The following is a 24,512-nucleotide window of genomic DNA, read 5'->3' on the forward strand; positions in this document are numbered from 1 at the left end:
GAGTGTGATCTGCAAAATTCAGAGTGTAGCTTGGAGTAATTACTGCTTTTTAGATGCCTGCTCTGCCCATAAATATTAATTGTGTGATTACTCAATTTTCAGTTAATTTAACTTTTCAGACTACATTTAAGTATTTTCCCTACGAACTATTTCTTAATCCAAGCTGAAGCAGGTTTTGACAGGCTTTCTCAAAATGGCTTTCCTTAAAACATATGTGCACTTTTGTCCTCTGTTACCCTAAATCTGGTTCTTGAGTACACATTTTCAAGAATGATGATTGAAACAATAAGTTGTCATCGCAGTGGAAACAGGAAACGTGACTCCATCTAGCCCATCAGCATAATGTTTCAAACAACTCAGAAAATAGAATATTATTGGCTTACTTCAACAGAAGGTAAAATACAAGGTCAGATACTAATTTAAGAATCTTTTTATGTTCAGTCTCAGTGACTGAGCTAAGAACATAAACTCTGAGTGTTTTGCACTCCACTGCTGTACATTCACAGTATGTAATGCATTTGTAGTGCTGGCTTAGTATTTTTAGGTCATTATGAGCCACCTTAGAAAGTGTAGGGAATGAATGGTTTGAACATTGATTACCCTGTAGTGTGTCTGTGGATTGCTCTTTTGCTGTTGCTATTGTGGAATGTGAGAGTCACTTCCCAGGCCACAGAATACATTAATGGGGAATGGTGCCACACAGTGTTCTAAGGCAGGAGGCACATATTTTGGCGATGTCTCAGAATACATTTCCGCTTGCTTCTGATTCTCTTATTTGATGCCACAATAAGATTGGGGCATACTATTTATCATTGTCTGCCTGGTGGCAGACGTTTGCTGTCATGTTATAAACAAGGGGCCAGCAAACGTTTTCCGCAGGGGGCCGGTCCACTGTCCCTCAGACCTTGTGGGGGGACGGACTATATTTTGAAGAAAAAAAACCTCCCCCCCCCGATCTCCCCTTCCTTCTCCACACCACTGGACGAGCCCCGATGGCTACTTACCTGTGCCTTGCAAGCGGCAGGGGCTGGGGGGGGGGATGATGAGCAACGTGAAAGGGCTTGCTCCGGAGAAGGGCTGCTTAAAATGGCGCTCAGCCAACCACAGCTCAACAAAGCCCAAACCGCTTCCTCCTCTCGGTAGGGTGGGGAGAAGCCAGGAGGAGGGAGGGAGGGAGGAGGCGCCACCGCGGTGTGTGTGTGTGGGGGGGGGGAATGGTGCAGCCTGAATGATCAGAATCCCCACGCTGATTCATGTGGCGATTCCCGGACCATCCGCGGGCCGGATCCGGAAGGCAATTGCCCGGATCCGGCCCCTAGGCCTTAGTTTGCAGACCCATGTTATAAACCATAGTGTTGTTCAAGGTGGCCCACCAAGTAGGAAACTGATTTGACTATGATTAAGTTAGACATAAGCTGCATAGCGGAAACCATGCAGGTGTGGCTGATATCAGGAACATATTGGTAAAGTAGGAGAGGGAGTGTCTGCTTTAAAATCATGTTTGTTGTTCCTGGAACTAATTCAGTACAAAATGAGAGCAGCCTTTGGAAAACTTGGGATGAATGAGTCAGAAGCAAATTATTCCATTGTGTTTCTTGGCTATACACCTAGAAACCTTGAATTAAAACAGTGAGGATTTTTTTTTTGATAGACTTCTGATTTCATGTTGTATCCAGCTAAATTATACCCAGAGTAGATACATTGAAAAGAACAGGTCTGCTCGGGGAAGGACTAGTACTACATACAACCCATAGTTTGTTACATCTTGCTTTTAAAATGCATCCCTGATGTGTTTGTTTTGCAAAACAGAATATTTCCAAACTGATTCAGAAGTTTTTATAGTGCAGCCAAATGGCTGTATGTTGAATCCTAGTTAGATACATGTATAAGATTTCAGTCTTCAGACAGTACTGGGGCTGTGGTGATAACTTAGTTGGAGAACATGCAAAGCAAGTTAAGTTTATGTTCTTTTTTCATATTTATAGCAAAATAAAAAGTAACAAATTAGTTCTGGCTTAAGCTTTTTTTGTTGCTTGCCTGTTGGGAGAAGGCAGTAGCTGATGAAATATAGCCTATATTTTAAGGCTCTTTGATTTGGTATTTGAAAGGCTTTTCAGTTATTAAATCTTGACTTTTTTTTGGCTGAGAATCCAAAACAAGCAACTTGATTCCTGATTGGATATAGACAGGAGTAAGGAAAGTCAGTGGTTGCGTAAGGAAGAGAAATTGCTGCTGCCTCACTAACGCAAGTTTCACTGAAGGTTTAGGAACAGAACAGGCAGTGGAGAGATTTAATCTTGTCTGGGGAAAGATGATGAACTTGGCTGAGATTTCCATATCCTGCAAGAGTGTAGGGGTCAATCTGATTTGTAAAGGGGGCTTGACAAACAATTAAGTAAAATGGGAGTCTGTGTGAGATAGTGTCGGGTTTGCATTCTTTTCATACAAGACTTAGGATCTCTGCAATATCCTTTTAGTCAGATTTCTTAGGAGTTCAAACCTTGTGGGGGTAGAGGTGATGCATATGTTTGCAGTATTCTATTTAGTTTTTGAGCAAAAAACCCTGTTGTGGGACTGTTGGCAGGAGAATGGTGATGAAAGGCGATTAGTTAAGGAATGGTAAATTTAAAAGCTAAGCCAAGCAGTTCAGAGCCTGCTGGTCTCTGGAGGTGTTACATATTGGTAAGGATGTAGGACTAGACACAGGAGTTTCTTGTGCACAGCGACACAGCTGTTTGTTAAGTCTGGGCAACTATGTATGTTACATCATCTGCCACAGCCCTTTGTGGAATAGCTTCCATATAAGGCAGCCTAAGAGTGCAGGACAGGTATTTGCCACAGTGTTCCCCTGGATGTATGGAAGATTTTCATGCCAGTAGTGTATATTTCTTGATATGGCTTGACACTGACATAGAGAAGACACGAGTTGGGAACTATCTGTGAAGTAGGCCTGGGCGATACAGTGGTACATTGGTTCTTGATCTTAATCCGTTCAACTCCTGAAACCATTCAAAAACCAAGGCACAGCTTCTGATTGGCTGCAGGAGCTTCCTGCACTCAATCGTAAGCCACATCAGACATTCAGCTTCCAAAAAACGTTTGCAAACTGGAACCCTCACTTCCGGGTTTGCGGCGTTCGGAAGCCAATTTGAGCCAAGCCATTTGAATATCAAGGTACCACTGTATAGCCATATATCACCCAGGACTGGTATTAGGGGCAGACCGCGATGACAGCTTCACCACTGTATATTGCTGGTGAAACCGCTGCCTCCTGAGTCCCTCTGCTACCAGTGCCAAGGGAGAAACAAGCCCCATGTCCCTCCGGCTTGAGCACACAGGCAGGGCTCGGCGATACCTGGTTTTCAATGTCACAATATATCACCAGATAAATTTCACAGTATCTCAGTATATCACGATATATATCTGCGGTGGCGGGGGGCCTTGGTGGGCATCCCTGGGGTGGTGGAGGGTCCTGCCATACCTCCCTGCTGTGGCAGAGGGTGCGCTTAGATGGGTGGCGGGAGGTTACCTGACTCAGATCTGTTTTTCCATTCCCCAGAAGGAGCTTCTGGTTTAGCTCAGGTTATTGTGGTTCACTCCTTTGGTTGTTTTTTATACACTCTGCACCACCAGTGCCTGTTCCTCAGAAACCAGGACTTGACACTTCATTGGCCTAAATGTGGGTATTGTAAATGTTTAGGGAAGTGTACATTTTGTATGCTGTTTTGGGTTTATTTTGTTGAAGGGTGGGGTTATGCTGCTGTGATTTGGGAAGCTTTGTGGGCTTTATATTGCATTGTGTAAGCCCTGGGAAATGTATGTAAATGAGCTCTGGACAGTGCTGATTATGAATAAATAGAAGTTAACTGAAGGAATCTAACTTTGCATTCCTTTGATCATTTAGTACCCTTCTGGCAACTCAGGAGAAAGCATGGAAAGTGTTGCATGCATGGAACCTGGCTTTCTGCTGATGCGTTATGCGTTACCCATTAATCTCTCTGTGTGTTTCTTATCTCCCATGGTGCAATGGAAAAAGGTTGAAAATACTATGAGGGAGAATGGGAAGAGGCCCAAGTGAATTCCTATATTTAGGAGCAAGGTATCAAAATGTTTAATTGACTCTCTCAGAACTATTCTACCTATAGTCTTGAACCCGGCTAGAATGAGCCAATGTCAGAACAGGATTTAAAGTTGATTTGGAGCACTTCTGCATTGATAACAACCTTACATAATGGTTGTTGTCTCTTGGTTTTCCTTCCAAATCTGATTTGCACTCATTTTGTTATCTCTGCACCATTACCGTTATATTCATTTCATAACATTTATATTTAGATTTAGATTTAGATTTATTTATTGTCATTGTCCGTATATACACAGTATACACAACAACGAAAATCAAACACCCAAAGACCGGATTTACCATACACATTTGCACATATCTCCAACACTCTCATCCTTATTAAAACATAATCTATTAAAACATAACATAATTAAAAGCATATCATAACCTAAAAGCCTGTCTCATTCCTTACTACTTGATTATACTGCTTGATTATAATAAAACCTCAAAGCAGTTTATGGAAAGACAACAACAATAAAATGATGAGTGAAAAACAGTTGAAACAAATATTTAGAATAATTAAAAATCAATGATATCAAACCCCATGTTGGGCAAAAGAACCCTGCTTTGCAGGGGGTTGGACTAGATGACCCTTGTTGCCCCTTCCAACTCCATGATTCTATGATAATAATCTAAAAGCCAAATAAAACACTTGACAGCTTCTGCATGACTGGATAGGCTTGCCTGAACAAAAATACTTTTAGCAGGCATCGAAAAGAGTACACTGAAGGCATCCTGGTGTCAATAAGCAGGGAATGTGGATGCTGCCATACTAAAAGAATGATTTCTTACAAATGGAGGATGAATATTATGTGTACCTGAAACAGTGCCTGTTCTGATCGAAGTGGCCGAGTGGGCATGTTTGGGGTAAAGCAGTTTTGCAAGTAAACTGGTCCCAAGCTGTTATGGGCTTTATACTAATACTAGTAGCACCTTACTAGGTGCAGGTCTCTGAGCAGAGATGTTACATGCTGACAGGGTCTCACTCTGGTCAGCAACTGTGCCGCAGCATTCTGCACTAACTTCAGCTTCTGGATCTAGCCTTGATGTTGGATGTGTCTGTTTTCTACCATCTCACTTTCCCCCATTTCCAGGACATTATGGAATATTTACTAATAAAAACATAATCGTGTAAATGGGAATTTCTGCTTGCTCTGTGTGTGTTTGTAAAAACTTGGCATTTTCATTGTGAATTGCAGGATAAGAAGCCATTACTTGCCCAGGTCTTCACCCTGCGGTGCACTGTACTTTTTTCCTGGCAGTGTTATGCTGGACTTTGTGGGTGACTTGCGATGGCGCAGTCTGCTGGCATGAAAAAAACTGCAGAGGCTTTAGCTGCACGTGCAGCACAGTCCCTTTGCAGTGTAGTCTTCCTCAGTCAGCTGATACTTGGCAATGCTGATACTTCTGCTGCAGCCCAGAGTCCTTTGATTAAATTCTAGGCAGTGCAGCCAAATTATATATGTGTGGTAGATGTCCCTGGGAAGGTTCTTTCTGCAGTCTCCTTTTGGTCTGCATTCAGCTTGCAGCAAAGGCAACTCTTTTCAGTGTTTCCTTAGAGATGGATCCATTTTAAAGCAGCCCAAAGAATAAATTTCCTTTTTGCCTTCAGATCTCAGCATGAAGCTTGTGGCATAGAAGACATTAGCACTTCAAGCAGCGTCACTGACTGCTTGCACAGAAATTGTGCATGTTTTGTTTTTGGCCTTGCTTTCATATGGTCAAGCTACACATTATATACAAATGCTGGTTGCAAAATACTGAAAGTATTTAAAATGAAAAATAGTTTTACAAGGCTAAACCTGAGCAGAAGTGGGATGCATAATTTTCCTGCTGGCTATTTCCCCACTCAAAATTCCCTCAGCTACTCCTCTCTGTAGGTTTTTAGCTATGTGTTTACACATATGCAACTCTGGGAGTGGGGGAAAAGATTCAAAGGCATTTTAAACAAACTAACTAAAGTTTCTTGTGCAAAGGCTGTGCTTTCCCTCCTATACTAAACACTGTAGTCTTCAGGGGCTGCTGTTCATTAAGAACAGCATATAGAGGAGGGAGAAAGGTTGTTTTCTGCTGCTCCAGAGAAGCAGACACGGAGCAATGGATTCAAACTACAAGAAAGAAGATTTCACCTAAACATTAGGAAGAACTTCCTGACAGTAAGAGCTGTTCGACAGTGGAATTTGCTGCCAAGGAGTGTGGTGGAGTCTCCTTCTTTGGAGGTCTTTAAGCAGAGGCTTGACACCCATCTGTCAGGAATGCTTTGATGGTGTTTCCTGCTTGGCAGGGGGTTGGACTGGATGGCTCTTGTGGTCTCTTCCAACACTATGATTCTAAGAAGGTGGAGAAAATATCTGGGCTTCATTACACACATTTATGTAGTTCGCCCCATTAGAGATGTTACTTAATGGTGGTAAGAAATAGAACAGAATTCCTCAAGAAACGAGGAATGTTGTAGCACTGAGTGCAGCAGTTTATTCTCCAGTAAGATTCAGAAGAGAGTTACAAGATATCGTACTTTAGACCAAATCAATCTGAACTATCTATTGTTCTCTGGTTTCTGTATATGCCCTGGTTTTTACGTTTTGAAATATGGCAACCCTATGTCTTGGAGGTGGATCTCTGAAGTCTCGTTGGAAGAGTCATTGGGAACTCAGGTTACTGTGCAGGGGGACCTGCTTCCTGAATCCTGACTTCTTCCTCTAAGAGCTAGAAAGTTTCTGACGTTATTGGGAGCAGTTGCTCAGGCTGGTAGCAGTTTGATAGGGCGAACAGTTGATACCAAGTAGGTAGTTTTGAGGCCCCAGTGTTCAAGCCTCACTGAAGTACAGGGAAATACAGGTGAGTGGGCTGCAAAGACATGTTGTGGGTTGGTGAATTTTTTTTATTCTTCCAGGCTAGTGAAGTGATTTTACATATTACCGTAATGCAGACATAGACACTCACTTCTTTGCACAGTTACACTCACTTGAGTTTGATTAAAATCTGTGAACTGGATGATTACTTTTAGGTTATTGCAGGGTAGAGTGATGTAAATCACACTTCCAGCTTCCTATCTCATCTATGTCACAAATAAACTTGCATACAGTTTGGTTGCATTAATGAAACATATCTGCTAGCAACTAAATAGAGCTTTTGTACTGCCCAAGAGCATAATCTAAAGCCTCTGGTCACACAGTGCACACGCCATTTGATCAACAGAATTTATATCTGCTTAGGAAAGCAGTTATGGAATTAAGAATTTCTGTTTCATCAGCACTAGGGCACATGCAAGGATACTAAGCAAGATCACTCACTTGAAATACTGTACTTAAGAGCCCAGAACATTCCAGAAGCGAAGGAGGGTTGTTTCCTGGCAGAATGATATTTCTCCATGCTGTTTGCTTGGTAGTCATAAATACTTTGCACAATAATAAATCTGGTAATTGATCTATGATCATATGTCTAATTCTTCACATCAGGATTCTGATTTTTAAACTTGAGTGAATTCATTTTGCATTGCAAAGCAGGCTTTATCTCATTGTGCTTGATATTACGTCATGGATTTAGTTGTAAGAGATTAAGGCAGGAATTAAAAAAAAAACTGCATGTGAAGTTCTGCTTGTACAGCCTGTCTCCTTCTCCCCTCCTCCTACCAAGCTGCTGCCAAGGGTTAGGGCACCCACTTAAGCAGCATGCAATGTGACATGGAAGGGAGAGGATTAGCTTATAATGCATTACATTCAGATGACATTTTAAACAAGTGTTATTTTTAAAGGACATTAAATTATATTTAGGTTTTTTTATTGTTTTATCCACCGTGCTTTACAGTCGACCTTGGCTTGTTGCTGAAAATACCAAGTGAAGCAGGGGCACACATAATGATATCATAATGTAGGTGAATGTGGCTAGTTTCCGAAAACTCTTCCTTTTAGGCCAGGGGTGTACAACCTGCAGCCCTCCAGATGTTACTGGACTACAACTCGCAACCTGGAGGACTGCAGGTTGTGTTTTAGGCACTTCGCTGATAGCAGGGGGCTTGCTGAATCTAAAGCCCTAGAGATTTTGGCATTTGTTCACATTTATGGACTGTTTTAAGAGGCCTTTCTTTGTTTTGCCTCCTCCCACTGAAATAGTGTGTCTTTGCTCCTCACCTACTGATAAAATAGTGAACATTTGAATTGAGTTTGGGAAGCTTTCATACAATATTTGTTCTTGTTAAATACATAAATGAGAATGGCTTGCTGTCCCCACTGACTGCCATCACAAGTTGCTGATAATTTCTGTTAGGGTGAGACTGTAAGTTCAGAGTCCAGCTTCATCTGTGCCTAGAATGAAAGGAAGCAGACAGTTGTTCCCTGGTCAACCTTTTGCAAGTCAGAGAAAAATATTTCTACAGTGAGAAACCAACGTAGCCCAAGCTGCTTCCTTGATGTATCCTTTTTTTAAAAAAGGCAACCACATGGAAAGAATTACCCACTTTTGCATGTCACCAAAGATTAGATTCTCCAAGGTCTCTGCTGCTGCGTTTAAATTTATCAAACTAACGTGTTCTGTTCAGCATGTTACTTCTTCAGGGCATTTTGTCTGGCAGGACAGCAATGAGGGCAAAAGCAGTAACCAACTGAAGGGAAAATTTATCTTGTCCTCTGGTTTTTCTGTGTTTCAGAGAGAAGTGTGCTGGTGAAATTCAGTTCACCTTTCTCCTGTTTTTCCTACTTGTTTGGTTAGGATTGCTTGGACCTGGTTGACTTTCATGCTTTGTTTAGCCACCCAGCATGAGAACCTTTGGTTCCAACACCTTATATTGGCATAGTGTGCATCTCCCCCCCCCCGCCCCCTGCACATATTACCATGTGATAACAGCAATAGGCTTACTGCCATGGCTTACCAATGCCAAAATTTCTGTGCGAAGTGTTTTGTGAATGATCAGTGTTTAATAACAATTTTTTTGCATTGCATTTCTCTCTGACCTCAATGTTTGCATTTGTACCCTCCCCCCTTGTATCTACAGTATGTACTGTAATTCAGGATGGCATTTCATGCCTCTAATAAAAAGGGCTACAGTCCACACACATTATGCCATAATAAATTGGTTAGTTTTTAAGGAGCCAGAAGACTCTATTTTTGCTGTTACTAACACTGCCACCCCTCTGGAAGAAGTAATAGGGTTGGCATTAATGGATAACTCTTGATTCACCAGTCACTACTCTTAAACAGTACTGTTAACAGGCCTCCTTGGTAGAGCTGTGTTTCCCTTATGCACGTTCTAAGCATCTTGTCTATTAGGATCTTTGAACCATGGCAATACCAGTGAGTCTTGGCAGATCTTACCCAGCAGGTCTTTCCCAAGCCACAGAGATAATGTTTACTCAACACACAGAATCAAAATATACACATTCATTGCTGCAATAGGGAATATCTCAGCAAAATATACACATTTCTTGGGGGAAAATGAGGTCTACTAAAGTATTAGCATTGACTACTTATTTGGGGGGGAATTACCAGTAGCTAAACAAACATAACAGCTCAATTAGCACGTACCTGGTATACAAACAAGAAGCTGGAAGCATGCAGATGAAGGAAGGGTGAGTCAAAAAAGATTTAAGTTGCAGTCAAAAGCATATGCAAAAATAGGAAGTAGAAGCATATATGGAGGCTACAATGTGTAGACAAAGGACTTCCAGAACATAGGATAAGGATCGAAGAATTCAATTTTTGGGCCCCAACAGTCTGAAAAAATAAAAACTTGGGTGCATTGAAACTTTTTTTACAATGGGAGCGCGTGTGATGCGCGGGTGCACAGAAGCGTTCTGTGCACTTCGTGCATGCACAGAAGTGCAAAAACCCGCGAACTTCTGAGATTTTTCTTTTTTCTTTTTTTTTTTGTTCATTCATGTTACGTACGCCTGAGTTACGTGGCGCGACCCTACGTAACACGGGGTACCACTGTATTTTCTCTTTGATCTAGCCCTCAGGGTCATTTTGGAAGCTAGCTGAAAGGAGGGCTTCCATTGTTTGTGTACGCTGTTTCCATGCAAATTACTATACTGTACAGTGGTACCTCAGGTTACAGACTTCGCTAACCCAGAAGTAGTACCTCGGGTTAAGAACTTTACCTCAGGATGAGAACAGAAATTGTGGGCGGCAGCAGTGGGAGGCCCCATTAGCTAAAGTGGTACCTCAGGTTAAGAACAGTTTCAGGTTAAGAATGGACCTCCGGAATGAATTAAGTTCGTAACTAGAGGTACCACTGTATTATAATTTTTCCGAACACGTTGGCTATGAAGCAATACTTGATGGGCAGTGTGTCTTGGATCCTGTCCAAAGCCAGACAATGGAGGTGTTTGCATAGGAGTAAAGAAGTAAATTTTTATTATAGCAGCTTTAATGACCAATGCTCATTGGTTAGGAAAGAGCAGATTCTCATCCGTGTGCTGTTCAAAGGCAGTGGAGTAGCAGCAATAAATCCAACCTGAGAGCAAAGGCCAAGGTTCAAGAGTGCCAAGACTATGTGAGAGCTGCAACATTGTTCCAACATGTTTCCCTAGTTCCCCGCAGGGGCAGAGAAGACTCAGCTATCCTTTTCCTATGATCACTCCTGGTCTAGAGGTGGGCACTTCTCCAAGGGGAACGAGTCTCCTCTCTTCTCATGATACATGGCCTCTCCTTGTGAGAGGGATAGCTGGGTGCGCCGCCTCCTCAGACCTCTTCTGCTCTGTCACAGTAAAAGACGCCTGTTGCCTATTTGTTCTCTACAGGCTGGGCAGGGGCAGCTCTTGGGTCTTCTGCCTTGTCAGATCTAGGGGCAGAGGTGGAGGCTTCATCAGAATGGCTGTTCTGCATAGTCTCATCCCCTCTCCTTCCCTCCAGAGTCCTCATCATCCAGTGCCTCCCAGTCCTGTTCGGAATCTTGAGTTCTCAGAGGGAATACGACCCGGCAAACCTGATACATTGAAATTATGTGATTTTCATGAGAACTGGAAATTGTACAATATTACCCCATTTAAAAATGTCATGTAAATATATTTTGATAAGAGATCCGCAGACATTAAGAGGTTGAAAACTTTAAAAATGGCTGAGCCCCAAGTGGTAGATACAGGTGAAACTCAAAAAATTAGAATATCGTGGAAAGGTTCATTTCTTTCAGTAATTCAACTTAAAAGGTGAAACTAATATATGAGATAGACCCATGACATGCAAAGCGAGATATGTCAAGCCTTTATTTGTTATAATTGTGATGATTATGGCGTACACCTGATGAGAACCCCAAATTAACAATTTCAACTTTGGGGTTTTCATCAGCTATACGCCATAATCATCACAATTATAACAAGCAAAAGCTTGACATATCTCGCTTTGCATGTCATAAGTCTATCTTATATATTAAACTCCAGTAGCTAATAAAAACAATTGCTTACATAAATGGACTTTTCCATGATATTCTAATTTTTTGAGTTTCACCTGCACAGTGGTGCCTCGCAAGACGAAATTAATTCGTTCTGCGAGTGCTGTCGTCTAGCGAAAATTTCATCTTGCGAAGCACGGATGGGGGAAGCGCGGTTTGACGGGGGGGAAAAACCGCGAAAATTTTTCGTCTTGCTAGTCGCGCCCATAGGGAAATTTGTCTTGCAAGTCACCCTTTCGTTAGCGAATGCCTTTCCTCTAGCGAGTTTTTCGTCTAGCGAGGCATTCGTCTTGCGAGGTACCACTGTATATACAATGCTGAAGCTTGAGGGGGGCCATTGGAGCGGTTGCCCCAGGCCCAGAATTGTTAGGGGCACAAAATATCAACACCCAGTGCTGCCTCAATACAGTTGTGCGATTCCGTCACTGGGCTCCACTAGAAACAACTTTTTCATGCAAACCAGGAAGGGACCTTTCCAGACAACAGAACTCTTCTTATCTCTGTGACTGTGATTTCCTGGGTGACGTGGACACCTTTAGGTAGTTGTATGTGCGTGCAAACTCTGTCCATTGCCCTCCCTCCCTCCCACCCTACCCACTTCTACATGGCCCCACGCGCCAGCAACCCACACTATGCCATTGGGTATATGGATTTCAAATACTGACTTACGAGAATGGTTTAAGATGAACATGCACTTTGTTCTTCCCCTGCTGCTTCTTCAGCACTCCGGGGAGGAAACAAGCCAGAATTCTGGCTTAGTTTTACATGCAAGCCAGTGCTTGTGGTTTATTTTATTCAAACTAAGTTTTGACTAGCCCCTTTCCTCAAAGGGCTTTTCAGCTGAACCTTTAAAATCTTGTTGGATGTAATGTAGAATGTAACGTACATTTAGAAGAATGGAGTGGGAGACTCTTGCCAGTCAACAGAGTAAAGCTTACTTCAACACACAGCTGGGTTTAAATGCAAACTGGTATGTTCTGCAGCTGAATGCCTCGGGCCTATTGCACAATTTTGCTAACCAATATTTTAACAAAATAAAGTTTCAGGTAAGCTAAACAAGCTGCTTTGTCATGAGCAATCGTAAAGCAGACAGACAAGTATCGGATGTGCCAGTTTGGGACATGTTCAAGCTTGCAGTTATCACATTGAAGCCTGAGCAAAGGAAATTTTTCAAAAAGCAAACCAGATGGCACTCACAATCCAGTCACAGTTCTAAACTAAACATTTTCCTTCTAGATACAGAGATCAAAGCATCATTTGCAAATGAGGAATAATAACTGATTCTTGAGCGATCAGGTTAGATTTTCAAAGTTAGCCTAACAACTCTGTAGGAGGAGATAAGTGGGTAAATATTATTAAAATTTAGTAGGGATGTTGAGGGGAAGTCTTATATTTTCAATTGATGTTGTATGCTGTTATTTCTATGTCCAGAAAAGGTGGTAAATCTATGACCCTTCAGATATTGTTGGACCTCAGGCAGCATTGGCCAATAGCCAGGAATTATGGGAGTTGGAGTCACGCATATCTGGAGAGCCATAGGTTCCCCATTCCTGATCCAGGGGAATTTTTTTGGGCCCAGGTTCATGCTAGTGTAATCCTGTGCAAGAGCTCCCACAAGTGCAACAGGGCTTCCCCGCCTGTGCCCTGCGCCTCCTCCAGGTCTGCTGTGGAGAGTCAGGAGAACCCCTGGAGCACAAGAGTAAAAGTGTCTCTTGGACTGCTCAAAACAAAATATATAATCAAAAAAATCCTTCCAGTAGCACCTTAGAGACCAACTAAGTTTGTTCTTGGTATGAGCTTTCGTGTACATGCACACTTCTTCAGATACTTGGACTGCTCTCAGTTTTGAATTTACAATGTGCCTTAGTGTACCTTGTGTGGTGTGGTGCTCTGTGGAAAGGTGGGCTATTGGTATTTTAAATCCTCAAACTTCCTACCCCCAGGGCCCCCTTGAAATGACTGAAAATTACTGTCACATAATGGTGGTGCAGCTAGGAGTCAAAGCAGGCCAACGAGGAGGCACTGGGCAGGCTGTGATACTGAAACCTCCCTGAAAGTGGCCCAAGGCCCACTGTTTGAGAAACACTGTTGTAAATAATAATTTAAAAAGCCCTGTGGACTTAGTGGAAGGAGAAACAATACTGGACTTCATGAAAACAACAAACTCAACAGCAAATTTGAGTCACTTATCCTTGGACATGTGGGTACTTTGTGTGTGTGTGAAGAAGCCCCTTATACACCTCCCTCCTCAAAGTTATATTGGGGCATTTTATGCATAGAAGCAGTACTGTGTTCTTTGTCGAAGCCCCCAGTCCTTTTATTTACATTCTTACCTACTACTCAGGATTCTGTGTCCCTCAGATTTAGTTCTGACTCCTGATTTTGTGTATGTATTTGTAGGTTGTGTTGTAGATTGCGTTAAACTGAGAGTTTGAGGGGCACTTGTTATCCAATAAAATCAATCAGTTTTTCTTATCTTTTTTGATTCATAATTTTTATTAATTTTAACTTTAACACACATACATAGAACTTATAGATTATATTTACATTATTATCCGTTGAATTACATTACATCCCATATATTTATATCACAATTCATATTTATATTCCATCTTACATCTTATAAGCTCCACTCTTCTTACAATACAAACCCACCAGCATTAACCCCCCCATGCCCCCTCCCCTTTCTTTCCCCTCTGGCTTCCCCCCTTCTTCCTCTGTTTTATTGTTCCTTTTAATTGATTCTTGCGGTTTTAGGCTTCTTTATTGTTTTTATCTTATGTTCTAAATTATTTTCATACTCTGTAATCTTCATATTTTCCTCTTTATAACATTATACATTTCCAACTTCCAATAAAGTGTTCTAGATTAAGCAATGAGATTATATTACCATTTCAAATTCCACACATCCTGTTTAGATATAACAAAAATTTTCCCCATTCTTTTTCAAATGTTTCGCTTCCTGTTTGCCGAATTCTTGCTGTCAATTTTGCTATTTCCATATAGCCCATCATTTTTTGTCTCCATTCTTCTACAGTTGGAATCTGTTGTTGTTTCCAAACTTGTGCTAATAAGGTTCTAGCACCTGTGGTTGCGTACAGAAATAGTGTCACATCCTTTTTTTCCACATCCTCTCCTACCATGCCTAACAAGAAGGCTTCGGGCAGTTTCTTAAATGAGTACCTATAAATCTTTTTTAGTTCGTTATATATATCTTCCCAATATTGCTTCACTTTAATACAGCTCCACCACATGTGGATGAAGTTTCCCTCCTTCAACCCACATTTCCAGCATTTTTTATCCCCCAATTTATACATTTTATACAGTTTGGTTGGGGTGATATACCATCTGTAGATCATCTTATATATGTTTTCTTTTAATTGTGTCGATGCTGTAAATTTCAATCTTATATTCCAAGTTTTTCTATTCACCTTAGGGTATAGGACATGTTCTGTGGTGCCTTTTGTAGTTAGGGGTTCCATTATTTTTTCCAGCGCTGAGATTTCTGCCGGATTTACTTACAACCTGGATTTAGCATATGTGAAATGCCAGTGAGAATGAATGATGACAGTGTGCCATACTCAGCCCTAGTTACTAGGATTCACTTTTTCCGGAGTTTCATCTAAATTGCAGGCCTTCCAGGTCTGATTTCTTCCTTGGCAATACTTTTTCATTTTGAAATTACTGCTGTCAGCCCTGCACTTTAAAGACCAATAGAAGCAAGTGTGTGGATGAAAACAGAGCTGGTAATAGTTATAATTTTTCCAAGTGAAGCATCTATATACTGTAGAACCATATTGATACTTAATGCTGGTGCTGTGAATATGGTTTTGGAAGTGCATGGTTGTCAACACATATGGCTCATTGAGATAATGCTGCATATGCATTATTCAGTGCAACTTTTATTGTGGGTAATATCTCTGCATATTCTCATAGGCCAGATTGCCATTGTGTGCTAAATATGCTAGGATTAAACAAAGCAAAGAGAGTGGCAAGTTCTTAGTTTAACTCTGAAATGGTGATACAGTTAATGAGTGCTTGGGAGCTCCAAGTCACAGAACCATTCATTGCTGCATAGGCCTTTGTACAGGTATAAAAATTCCTATTCCAACAATCTTAATCTAAAATTTAAGATAAGGCACACAAGGTAGAGTTCTACTGAGGGGAATAGCAAAGCAGTTCTCATCTACTTGAAGCCAATGAACTTTAAAAATTGATAAACAGCCTCAGATACTGGCAAATAGCAGTAGAATCCTGATGGAAAAGGTACCATTCTTCAGATGCTGATTTATTTCAGTAATGCAGCTCTGTACATGCAAGTGGGGTGAAGTCCAGTTGTTGGCCTTGTTAGGGAGAGGGAGCATTAGCGTCATATAACTAATAGCCAGTAGTGGAAACAACATGTGTACATGGAACATGAGATCATAGCTTTGGCTGGGGTGGAATGGGCAATATAGGAATTTAATTTTCAGCTGTTGCAACTGAATCTCTCTCTCTCTCTCTCTCTCTCTCTCTCTCTCTCTCTCTCTCTCTCTCTCCCAGCCCAAATTATAATGTGGGCTTTTTACAGTTACTGGGAGAGAACAATGGTCACAGAAAGGATTCAGCAGGTGTTATGTTCTCAGTCCATTTCATTGTTTGGCACACTTGGATTTTTGGGATTTGCTAGACTCTTTTTGGCCTTTGAAAGCATTGTGAGTAGGATGACTTTTGTGATTCATTATACTTTCCCCAACACACATTGATTGCAACAAAAAAAGGAGTCATATTGTAGCGGGAGGCTAAGATTTAAACTAGATTTAAACATTAAGCAACAAGTATTTGAGTGTTCCTGTTTTGGTATGTATAAGTCTTTATTATTTTTTCTAGTTCTTTTTTATTTTTATATTTAGTCTGTTGTTGTATTTGATGTGTTTTTATTATGTTTTTATGTTGTATTTGTGATTTGTTTAATGTGAAAACCAATAAATTTTTATTTAAAAAAAAACATATTGTAGCGGGAGATAGGTGTTCGCCCATCTGAGTGATGATGAGGATTGTAAAGCACAAGGCAGACCTGCAAGATGACGTTGCAGTGTAGCATGCTGATGTTCGGGATTCCAGTTGTTTCATTCCATTCCTTCACATACCGTTTTCCATTCATGCCCCACCCTCCCGTGGGGCTGTTTTGGGGCACCACTTAGACCCCCCCAAAATATATTCTTTGTTCTTCTCCAAGCCTGCTGACGCCTTCCTCTTGTTCGTGTGAGTGGTGCAGGAGCATCTCACTGGGCTGATAGCTGGCTGCAGTGTTCAGCTGCTTCCTAGCTCTCATCTAGGACAGTGACAGGCTATAGTAATAGGTCAGAGGCTGGCATCAGGAGGTTTGTGGGTGGACATGAGCAAAACTTTACAAAACGAGTTGGAATCGCTGAGGAAAAGGAACATTCTAAGCTAATGGGGGTACGCTCTGGATGGCGGAGAGAGAAAGAGAACTTGCCTATTGGGTGTCAGAAAGAGCCTATTTCTCAACACCATTCACTTGCTAGGGAGATCAGATGGCAGCCTAGATGCAGGGATTCTCAGGCAGGCATACAGTGCAGAAAGCCTTGTGAGTATGTCTGGGGTCTTAGTCCTGTCTGCTTAGGCTATTCAACCATAAGGTCTCAAGATGACTTTATAATGTACAATTATAAAAACAGATATAGTAGTTGAAATGATAAAAAACAAATAAAACCATTCTAGCCAGAACATGGCAGCTTAAATTAAGTAAAAGTGGTGGGACCCACAGAAAAAAATACATTAAGAATCCAAGGCCAGTGTAAATAGGTGGATCTTACAAAGAAAACTATACAATGAAGATGCTAGATGCACCTCTGTCCAAAGGAAGTCCATCAATTTAGAGGGTGCCACATAGGAAGCCCTCTCCCAAGCCACCATTCCATGCACTTCTGAGAGTCGTGGAACTATGAAGAGAGCTGCTTCTGCTGACCTTAATTTTAAAAAGGTAGGGATGGAGGCCATCTTTCAGATACTTGGGGCCTAAGTCTTGCTGGGCTTTAAACATGAATGTGAGCACCTTAAATTGGGTTCTGGAAACAAGCTGCCAACCAGTGTTAGAGTTCTGATTATTTTATTTAAATATTTATAAATTGCACTTTCATATAAAACATCACAGTATACAGGCTAAAAGAACCACAATATTACAGTAAAAACATAAAACGCATCAGTAAAAGCTGGGTGGAGTACAGTGGTCAAGTCATCTCTGTCCAATGCAAGCCATAGCTAGGTAACCAGGTGTAGCTTGAAATAGACACCTTTTGCCATTGAGGTTACCTGAGTCTCCAGAAATGACGTTGGATCTAGGGGCACCCCAAAGTTACAGGTATGTCTTTTCCAGGAAAGTGCGAGCCCATCAGGAACAAGCTGTTTCTGCACCTCATGGACTCCAGAAATGAGAAGACATTACACTTCTCTTTTCAGAACTGAACGTTTTATGAACAACTCAAATGATTTTCCAATACTTACTTAGGAAAAAATATTTTATACAGACTATTTATATATCTAAAAAATCCAAAGCTTTACATGGAAATTATTTTGATTAGGGTACTTGTAAATATTTTTAGACACCAAGAATTAAAAAGTATTGACTTCTCTTACATTGTTTAAATTTGAAGGAGGGAATCATGAATGTAGAGAAAACTGTTCCACTAAGAGCTGTGCATGATAGGTCACTGAAGTCCTTCGATCTACTTTCATTGAGGGGCTCCTTCAGTTTCACTGTCTGTAGAGGCACTCTCACTTCTTGTGAATTCCACTCCAAATGGAGGTGAATCTGACTCAGAACTTGTTGAGCCACGTTCTCTTTCACCGAATAATGATTTAATCTGCAAGGAGTCTATAGGCAATTTATCACACTTCAACCTGCTCACTAGTTGTGCTTGTAACTGGTTCTCCTGCTGCAGCAAGAGAGAAACAGAAACAAGCTTAGCAGTGCGTTCATTTGTCAGTCTGTTCCTCTTCTTTGTCTTGATTGCGTCAAAAGTTCTCCATTTCCGTTCACAGGAAGTGGCTGTTGGTGGAATGCTGAAGATCCTTACAGCAATCCTGGACAATTGCCGGGTGTTACAATATCCCTTCCACCATGTGAGGGGAGAAACAGCCTCAGATGCCCGCCAAACAATGTCTTGGCTCCAAAGTTTCTCTTTTGCACGATATTCAGCAATGTCTGCCATCACAGCTCTTTCATTAATGTTAGGGATGTTCTTAGCTAGTTCCATAATTATATCAAGAGCACTGGCTATATCAGATTCTGATAAATGTTGTCCACAGTGCTGAGGGTCCAGTAGATTTGCTGCCAGATGAACTGGATGGGAGCATATCTCAGATACTTTCGTGAATCCTTCCTTTATTACTTCCGCCTCTTCTTTAGATAGAGGTGAAGAAGGCAGATGCTGAATTAGATTTTCATTCAGCTTTCTGAACATCTCTGGAATATATGAAAGGATTGGTGCATCTTCAAGCTTCTCAGTAGCCTCTGAAATTGGTAGTAGCAAATTGTATGCATCTTGAACTTTAACCCAAAACACGTCATCAAGAATCTGTTTACGAATGTTCTGAGGAATAATCTGGGATAGCATTTCTTCTGTTGAAGCGTGTTGCAAACAGTTCATTGTAAGCAGCAGGCTCTCTAAACACTTGATAGCTGAGCTCCATCTAGTTTCTGATAGCAATAAAAGGGTACTTTCCACCCCCTGCTTCTCTTTCTGTATTTTCTTCAGTGCCTGATTAGCTATTGGGTGATTGTTGAATACCTTCACAATTGCTTTGCCGTTTGCCAGTATTGTTTTCACCGTACTAGCACTTAAGATATCTTTCGCCAAAAGGTTCAACCCATGAGCAGAACAGACAAATACTATTAAGTGTGGGTACTTTGACTTTAATATTTCCCCTGTGCCTCTCATGTTACTCGTATTGTCGGTTACAAGGGCTTGTACCCTGGGTGGACCTGCACTTTCAATCTCTTCACCCAGTATGTTGGCTATGTATTCACCAGTATGATGAGAAGGTTTGGTAGCAATTGCTTGAGGAATATTGCTTCAGGTGTTGCAAACATAATGCTGAGAAGAGAATTTCCTTGTGTATTAGTCCATCTCTTTGGCACGAGTGTCAGCGATTCTGCTCGGCTGATCCTTTGAGCTACCATTGTTTGAACTCTGTTGTACTCTCTGTCTAAAAGAGGATGTGCTAAGCGATAATGTGATGGCAATTTATATGATGGGCGAATTAGCTTGTAAAGATCCTTCCAGTATTGATTTTCAACTATGGAAAGAGACGTACTACTTGCAAATATAGCTCGAGCTAATGTCTCATCTGCTCTTTCTTGATCTTCCTTTGACATTTTGTCCACAAAGTTTGCTAAAAAATCTGATTGTCTTGAGTGGCTACCTACAGATGGCATATCTTGTGTCACTGACCTTGAAAAAGAAGGTCCTGCTGTTTCTCCCTTCCCCAGAGCTGGCGGCTCAACACTTTCAGTTTTCATGTTTGGCAAATTCGCTGTTTCACTTGAGTTACCCAGTTTCCTGGAACAAAGGGGAAGGGAGGGGAGAGAAGGATTTAAAAAATAAAATAAAATCTAGAGCTCTCTTGTCAACTTTACTGTAAAGCACTTTCTGGTTTTAAGAAATAATTTGCTAGACATACTAGTCTGTATTGCTGTTAAGTATATTAGTTGGTTTACTTACAATTAATTCCTGAAGTAGACTTTTCCCAGATGTTGTTCCAGCACTTAACTGCAGTAGCTTCTTGTATGAGGATTGTATTCTTTCCGGACAATTCTTGCATATTGTCAGATGCCTCTTCATCCTTGTTGCATTATTCGCGTATGTCTGGCCACAGTATTTACATTGACCAACTTTCTTCCTCCCTTCAATGATTTCTATATAGTGGTGCCACACACCAGTTTTTTTCTGGTTAGGCATGGTGATTAATTCAATATACAGTCCAAAAGCACAAAGTATCCTCTCAAAAACTGAACTGATTTTGATACAAAAAGCTTCCAGTCTCTCTCTAGCTCCTAATGAGAAATGAGACACTGCTCTGTGTGTTTAGCAGTGATGTGGAGCGGAAAATTTTCTGTAATGGAAAATTTTCTGGCGCTGTTCTCTCTCTCTCTCTCTCTCTCTCTCTCTCTGTTTTTCTCTCATCTGAAAATTTTCCATTCCCATACCTCGGTGAAAGCTAAACTCTGGAGTGGATTAGTGAACAGTGCTATGTCATGTAGATCTCTTGTCTAAGATTAGCATATTAATAGTTTCCAGCGCTTTTCTTTAAATGTAAACAGTGTAAGGGAAGTGGCATGCTTCTGACCTGCATATTTTAAGACATTATAAGTTATTTAATAACAGTGGCCAAGTAAAGCTTTGGTTTGTTTTTGTTTTTATACAACTCATTTACAATGATTCCATTTGCCCCAGCTTCATGTAAGTAAATTTTTCAGTTCAATTTAGGCTGCTGAGGGAAAATGGAACTATTTCCACAGCATATAAAACATGCTAATTAATATTTTGAACAATTCAGGGCATCGGGAACTGTTCCGGGCTTCATTTTGTTTTGTTTTTGCACAAAAAACCACCTCTGATTTATTTTTGCACCTGTTTGGCTGTTCGCGTTCATTTTCAGTACTTTCAATATCATCAGCTATTTACAAAACTTAATACAGTAAATGGATTTTAAAAAATACCTTTAAATTAATGAGTGCAGGTGGCAATTGTAATCCGGTGCTGGTTCTGCTGCATTCTGTTTCTTCAGCACTTAATTCCAAATTTGGGTCCATGAGAACTCAGTGTCCAGAGGTTACCTGGCTCTCCTACCTTTTGTTGTGGCCCCCTTAGCTAGTATGTCTAAACCCCTACAGAATTAATTAAAACTCAGGGAAATCAGGGTAGTACTTGTGAATTTCATCTACTGGTTTCCTACCTAGCTTTTCACTTGGACTGCAACTGCTGCTGGGGGGGGGGGGGAATAGACGACTGTTGCATTTAATGATGAAGTCAGGGTAAAGCCAATCCTCCACAGCTTTCTGAATATGTTAATAGAGTTTAATGAGTGGTTGATCCTAATCTTATCAGTTAGAGCTCAATACAGTTCTGTTTTGACATGGACATGTGGTAGATACTTATCAATGTATTTGAATGGCTTGTTCCAGATGATACAGCCTATTTATTATAAAGTCCCTGGCTAGTTTCATAACCAAATTGAATATCCTTTTTTCAGACACACTTGCAATAACCTTTCATGCACTCGTTTTCATGGAACCATTATATCTCAATACTTGACACCCCTTGATTCATTTCATTTACTGGAAATGGGATGGGACTCAGAACTGGGATTCAGACTTGAAATAGAGAATTGTGTCCCAAGCAGCACACCAAATGCCATTCTGGTTCTTCAGCAGAGATGTAGCGTTACAATATTTTTGTTGCTCTAAAAACAGGTGAGAGTTGGTCTGTTATCTGAACTTGAAAGATAGAATTGTGTCCTGGATGTATGTATCAAATTTCAGCCTGATATGAATGTGAAACAGGGAAGCTAAATCAAGGGCTTCACTTGGGTTGTAAAGAATCAGGAAGTCTTCAAGCCTGGTTCTCTGTTGCTAAGGAAAATGATCTACCTGCCAGCCTACCTACCTATTTTCACCAGTTGTGGAAATAAAATGGGACAATCCTACCTCATGCTGCCTTTAGGTATTTTGAAGGAAAACTAGAATGAAAACCTTGGGCTGATGTCTCATATGGTGTGGCTTTCCAACAAGTGAGGATCCTTTGGCCCTCAAGATGTTGCTGGACTGCTTTTGGGTGACCTTAGGTTAGTCACACTTCTTTGAAGTCCTCAGCCCCACTTGCCTCACAGAGTGCTTGTTGTGGGGGAGGAAGGGAAAGGAGAATGCTAGCCGCTTTGAGACTCCTTCGGGTAGTGATAAGCGGGATATCAAATCCAAACTCTTCTTCTTCTTCTTCTTCTTCTTCTTCTTCTTCTTCTTCTTCTCTTCTTCTCATAGCGCAGAGCATCTGAAAATGTTGTTTGTATATACTTATGATTTCTGGGTTGTATTCAAGAGGCAGTGCATGAATGCAGTGGACTTCCACTTGTGCAGTTTGCACTTGGCTTTCCTCCTTCTCCCTTCTCTAACCCCTTCTCTGGACTCTCAAAATCCTTCTCTGGAGGGTTGGAGTAAATCTACTTTGGAGTAAATTTTTGGAGACACAATGGTAGCTGCTGAGGGAAGAGAGGAAGGTGAAGTCTGGTTGCATAAGCAAACTTCGCTTGTGCAATGTAATGTTGGGTTATGCCCAAAGAAATTGCCTTTTCATATTTCTGAGAAATAACTTCAATGCAAAGGGGAAGTTGGAAGTATATACTTTCTGTCCCTTCTGACTCTTGGAGGGAAGCTCTTTATAAGATTTATAAGAAAACTCTTGTTCCATAACTGCCTTGGGTCTCCTAGAGATGTGAATTTGCATAAGACATAACTTGAGACTAAAATGTGCCTATTTATCTTTGGTTCTATAACATTTTAGTACTTTGCCAAAGTAATAAAGCATGCTTGGGGGCAATTGTATAATTGAGCTGAATGTTGCGTTTATTGGGATTGTTAAAAACCAGCCCAGATCCAGATTTTGTTAGTTTAGACATTGGGTTAAGAGCAAGATAATTAACATATCACTGAAGCCCAGTGATAAGAGGTTCATCTGAGCAGTTCCAGTAAAGCAGTATGCAATGCTAAGTGTTAAAAGTTGCAGTTCCAGATCTAGTCCCTTTGTTTGATTTGCAGGGAATGCTAAAACCTCTCATTGTTTTCAGTTCTGCATTTGCTCTGATGCTTGGGTCATTGTGTCTTGTAATGCTGGGTGGGGTGTTATTTGCTTGCCACAATTCAAGGTGGAATCAAAGAAGTGCAGTAATTTATACTGAATAGTAATGCTGCTTTGTGTATTGTTTTAGTTCAGTAGCTGTGCCAGGTTTGCCTGATGAAATCAAGGGGTTAGAAAAGGAAAAGCCCACAAACATATGTCTTTGGGGGCTCACAGTATCTCCCTTGAGGGTGTGTGTGTGTTGTGTCTGTTTCACTTTGGACCCACAACATCACCGAATTGCCTTACTGAACGTTTATTCATTTTTTTTTAAATTTATACTATTCCTGGGACCCATAAGAATAGATCTTCAGCTTATGCCAGCTTTCCTATTTCCTGCTTTCCTCTTCACCAAAGGAACTGGTGAACAGCTTACAATAGATTGATCCACAGTTGTTTACCCTTGGAATCTTTGGTGGTAGGAAGCTAGACCCTTTCAAAAAGGTGAGAGGACTGAGACAAAAGCATATTCCTAAATTTTCCACAATATGGGGTGGGGGGTGGGGGTGGGGAAGTACAGTGCAGTTCAGGGCTTGGTGGCTGCATAGCAAAGATGTCTTCTGTTGCTGTTCACAGCTTTTGACAATGTGGATGTGTTAATGAGAGGGAATGAAAATAAATCCCCAGATGCACTGCTTCTAGAGATGCAGTGGGGCAGGGGACAGCTGTTGCCATGAAGAATACTGCCACATTCAGCATACAGCTTGAAGTGAAACCAGATGGCCCTCTCTTTGGCATATTAAAAGGGCATGCTGATTTTGTTTGTGAAGCTGCAATTTATTAGCGTATTCTGTTAAAGTCTCTTTCAAGCAGCAGTTAAAACTTGTCTCTGCAGCATATCCAAGATACTAATGCCTTGCCTTGCAGCAGTGGTGGGCAATTTGTTCTCTGCCAATGGGCATATCAGAAGTAGATCCCAAATTGGATAGCTAGGGTTGCCTTGGTTTTAGTTGCTTCCAAGTGGCCATAATTTTGCATAATGTTTAATGAACTGGCACATGCAGAATAACTATTATCTGGTATCAGACAGTACTTTTTTGGGCAAGATCTGTGAACATGTGGTGGTGGCACAACTCCAGGGATTCTGGGACGAAATTGACTATTCTAGATTCCT

The 24,512-nt window shown here is 41.1% G+C and overlaps 2 protein-coding genes across 2 annotated transcripts in view; one reads left to right on the top strand and one right to left on the bottom strand.

Annotated features, from left to right (window-relative positions):
- The window catches only part of DIP2B (disco interacting protein 2 homolog B), a 155,076-nt gene that overhangs the window by 13,777 nt on the left and 116,787 nt on the right, over positions 1-24,512 (top strand). The gene's annotated exons all lie outside the window — the stretch shown is intronic.
- On the bottom strand, positions 18,013-20,647 carry LOC117040730. Its single transcript, XM_033138695.1, has 2 exons — positions 20,230-20,647; positions 18,013-20,066 (listed from the first exon to the last, which is right to left on the bottom strand). Exons 1-2 carry the CDS (start codon positions 20,465-20,467, stop codon positions 19,525-19,527), a joined length of 780 nt encoding a protein of 259 aa, XP_032994586.1. The 5' UTR covers positions 20,468-20,647; the 3' UTR covers positions 18,013-19,524.

This window comes from Lacerta agilis, chromosome 2 (genome assembly GCF_009819535.1).
Source record: "Lacerta agilis isolate rLacAgi1 chromosome 2, rLacAgi1.pri, whole genome shotgun sequence".
NCBI lineage: Eukaryota > Metazoa > Chordata > Lepidosauria > Squamata > Lacertidae > Lacerta > Lacerta agilis.

Excerpts from the sequence above, each read along its gene's own strand:
- LOC117040730 (XM_033138695.1), bottom strand. The coding sequence starts at position 20,467 with ATGCCTAACCAGAAAAAAACTGGTGTGTGGCACCACTATATAGAAATC. Across the intron at positions 20,067-20,229 it reads TCTACTTCAGGAATTAATTG|AACTGGGTAACTCAAGTGAA; the intron begins TAAGTAAACCAA and ends TTTGTTCCAGGA.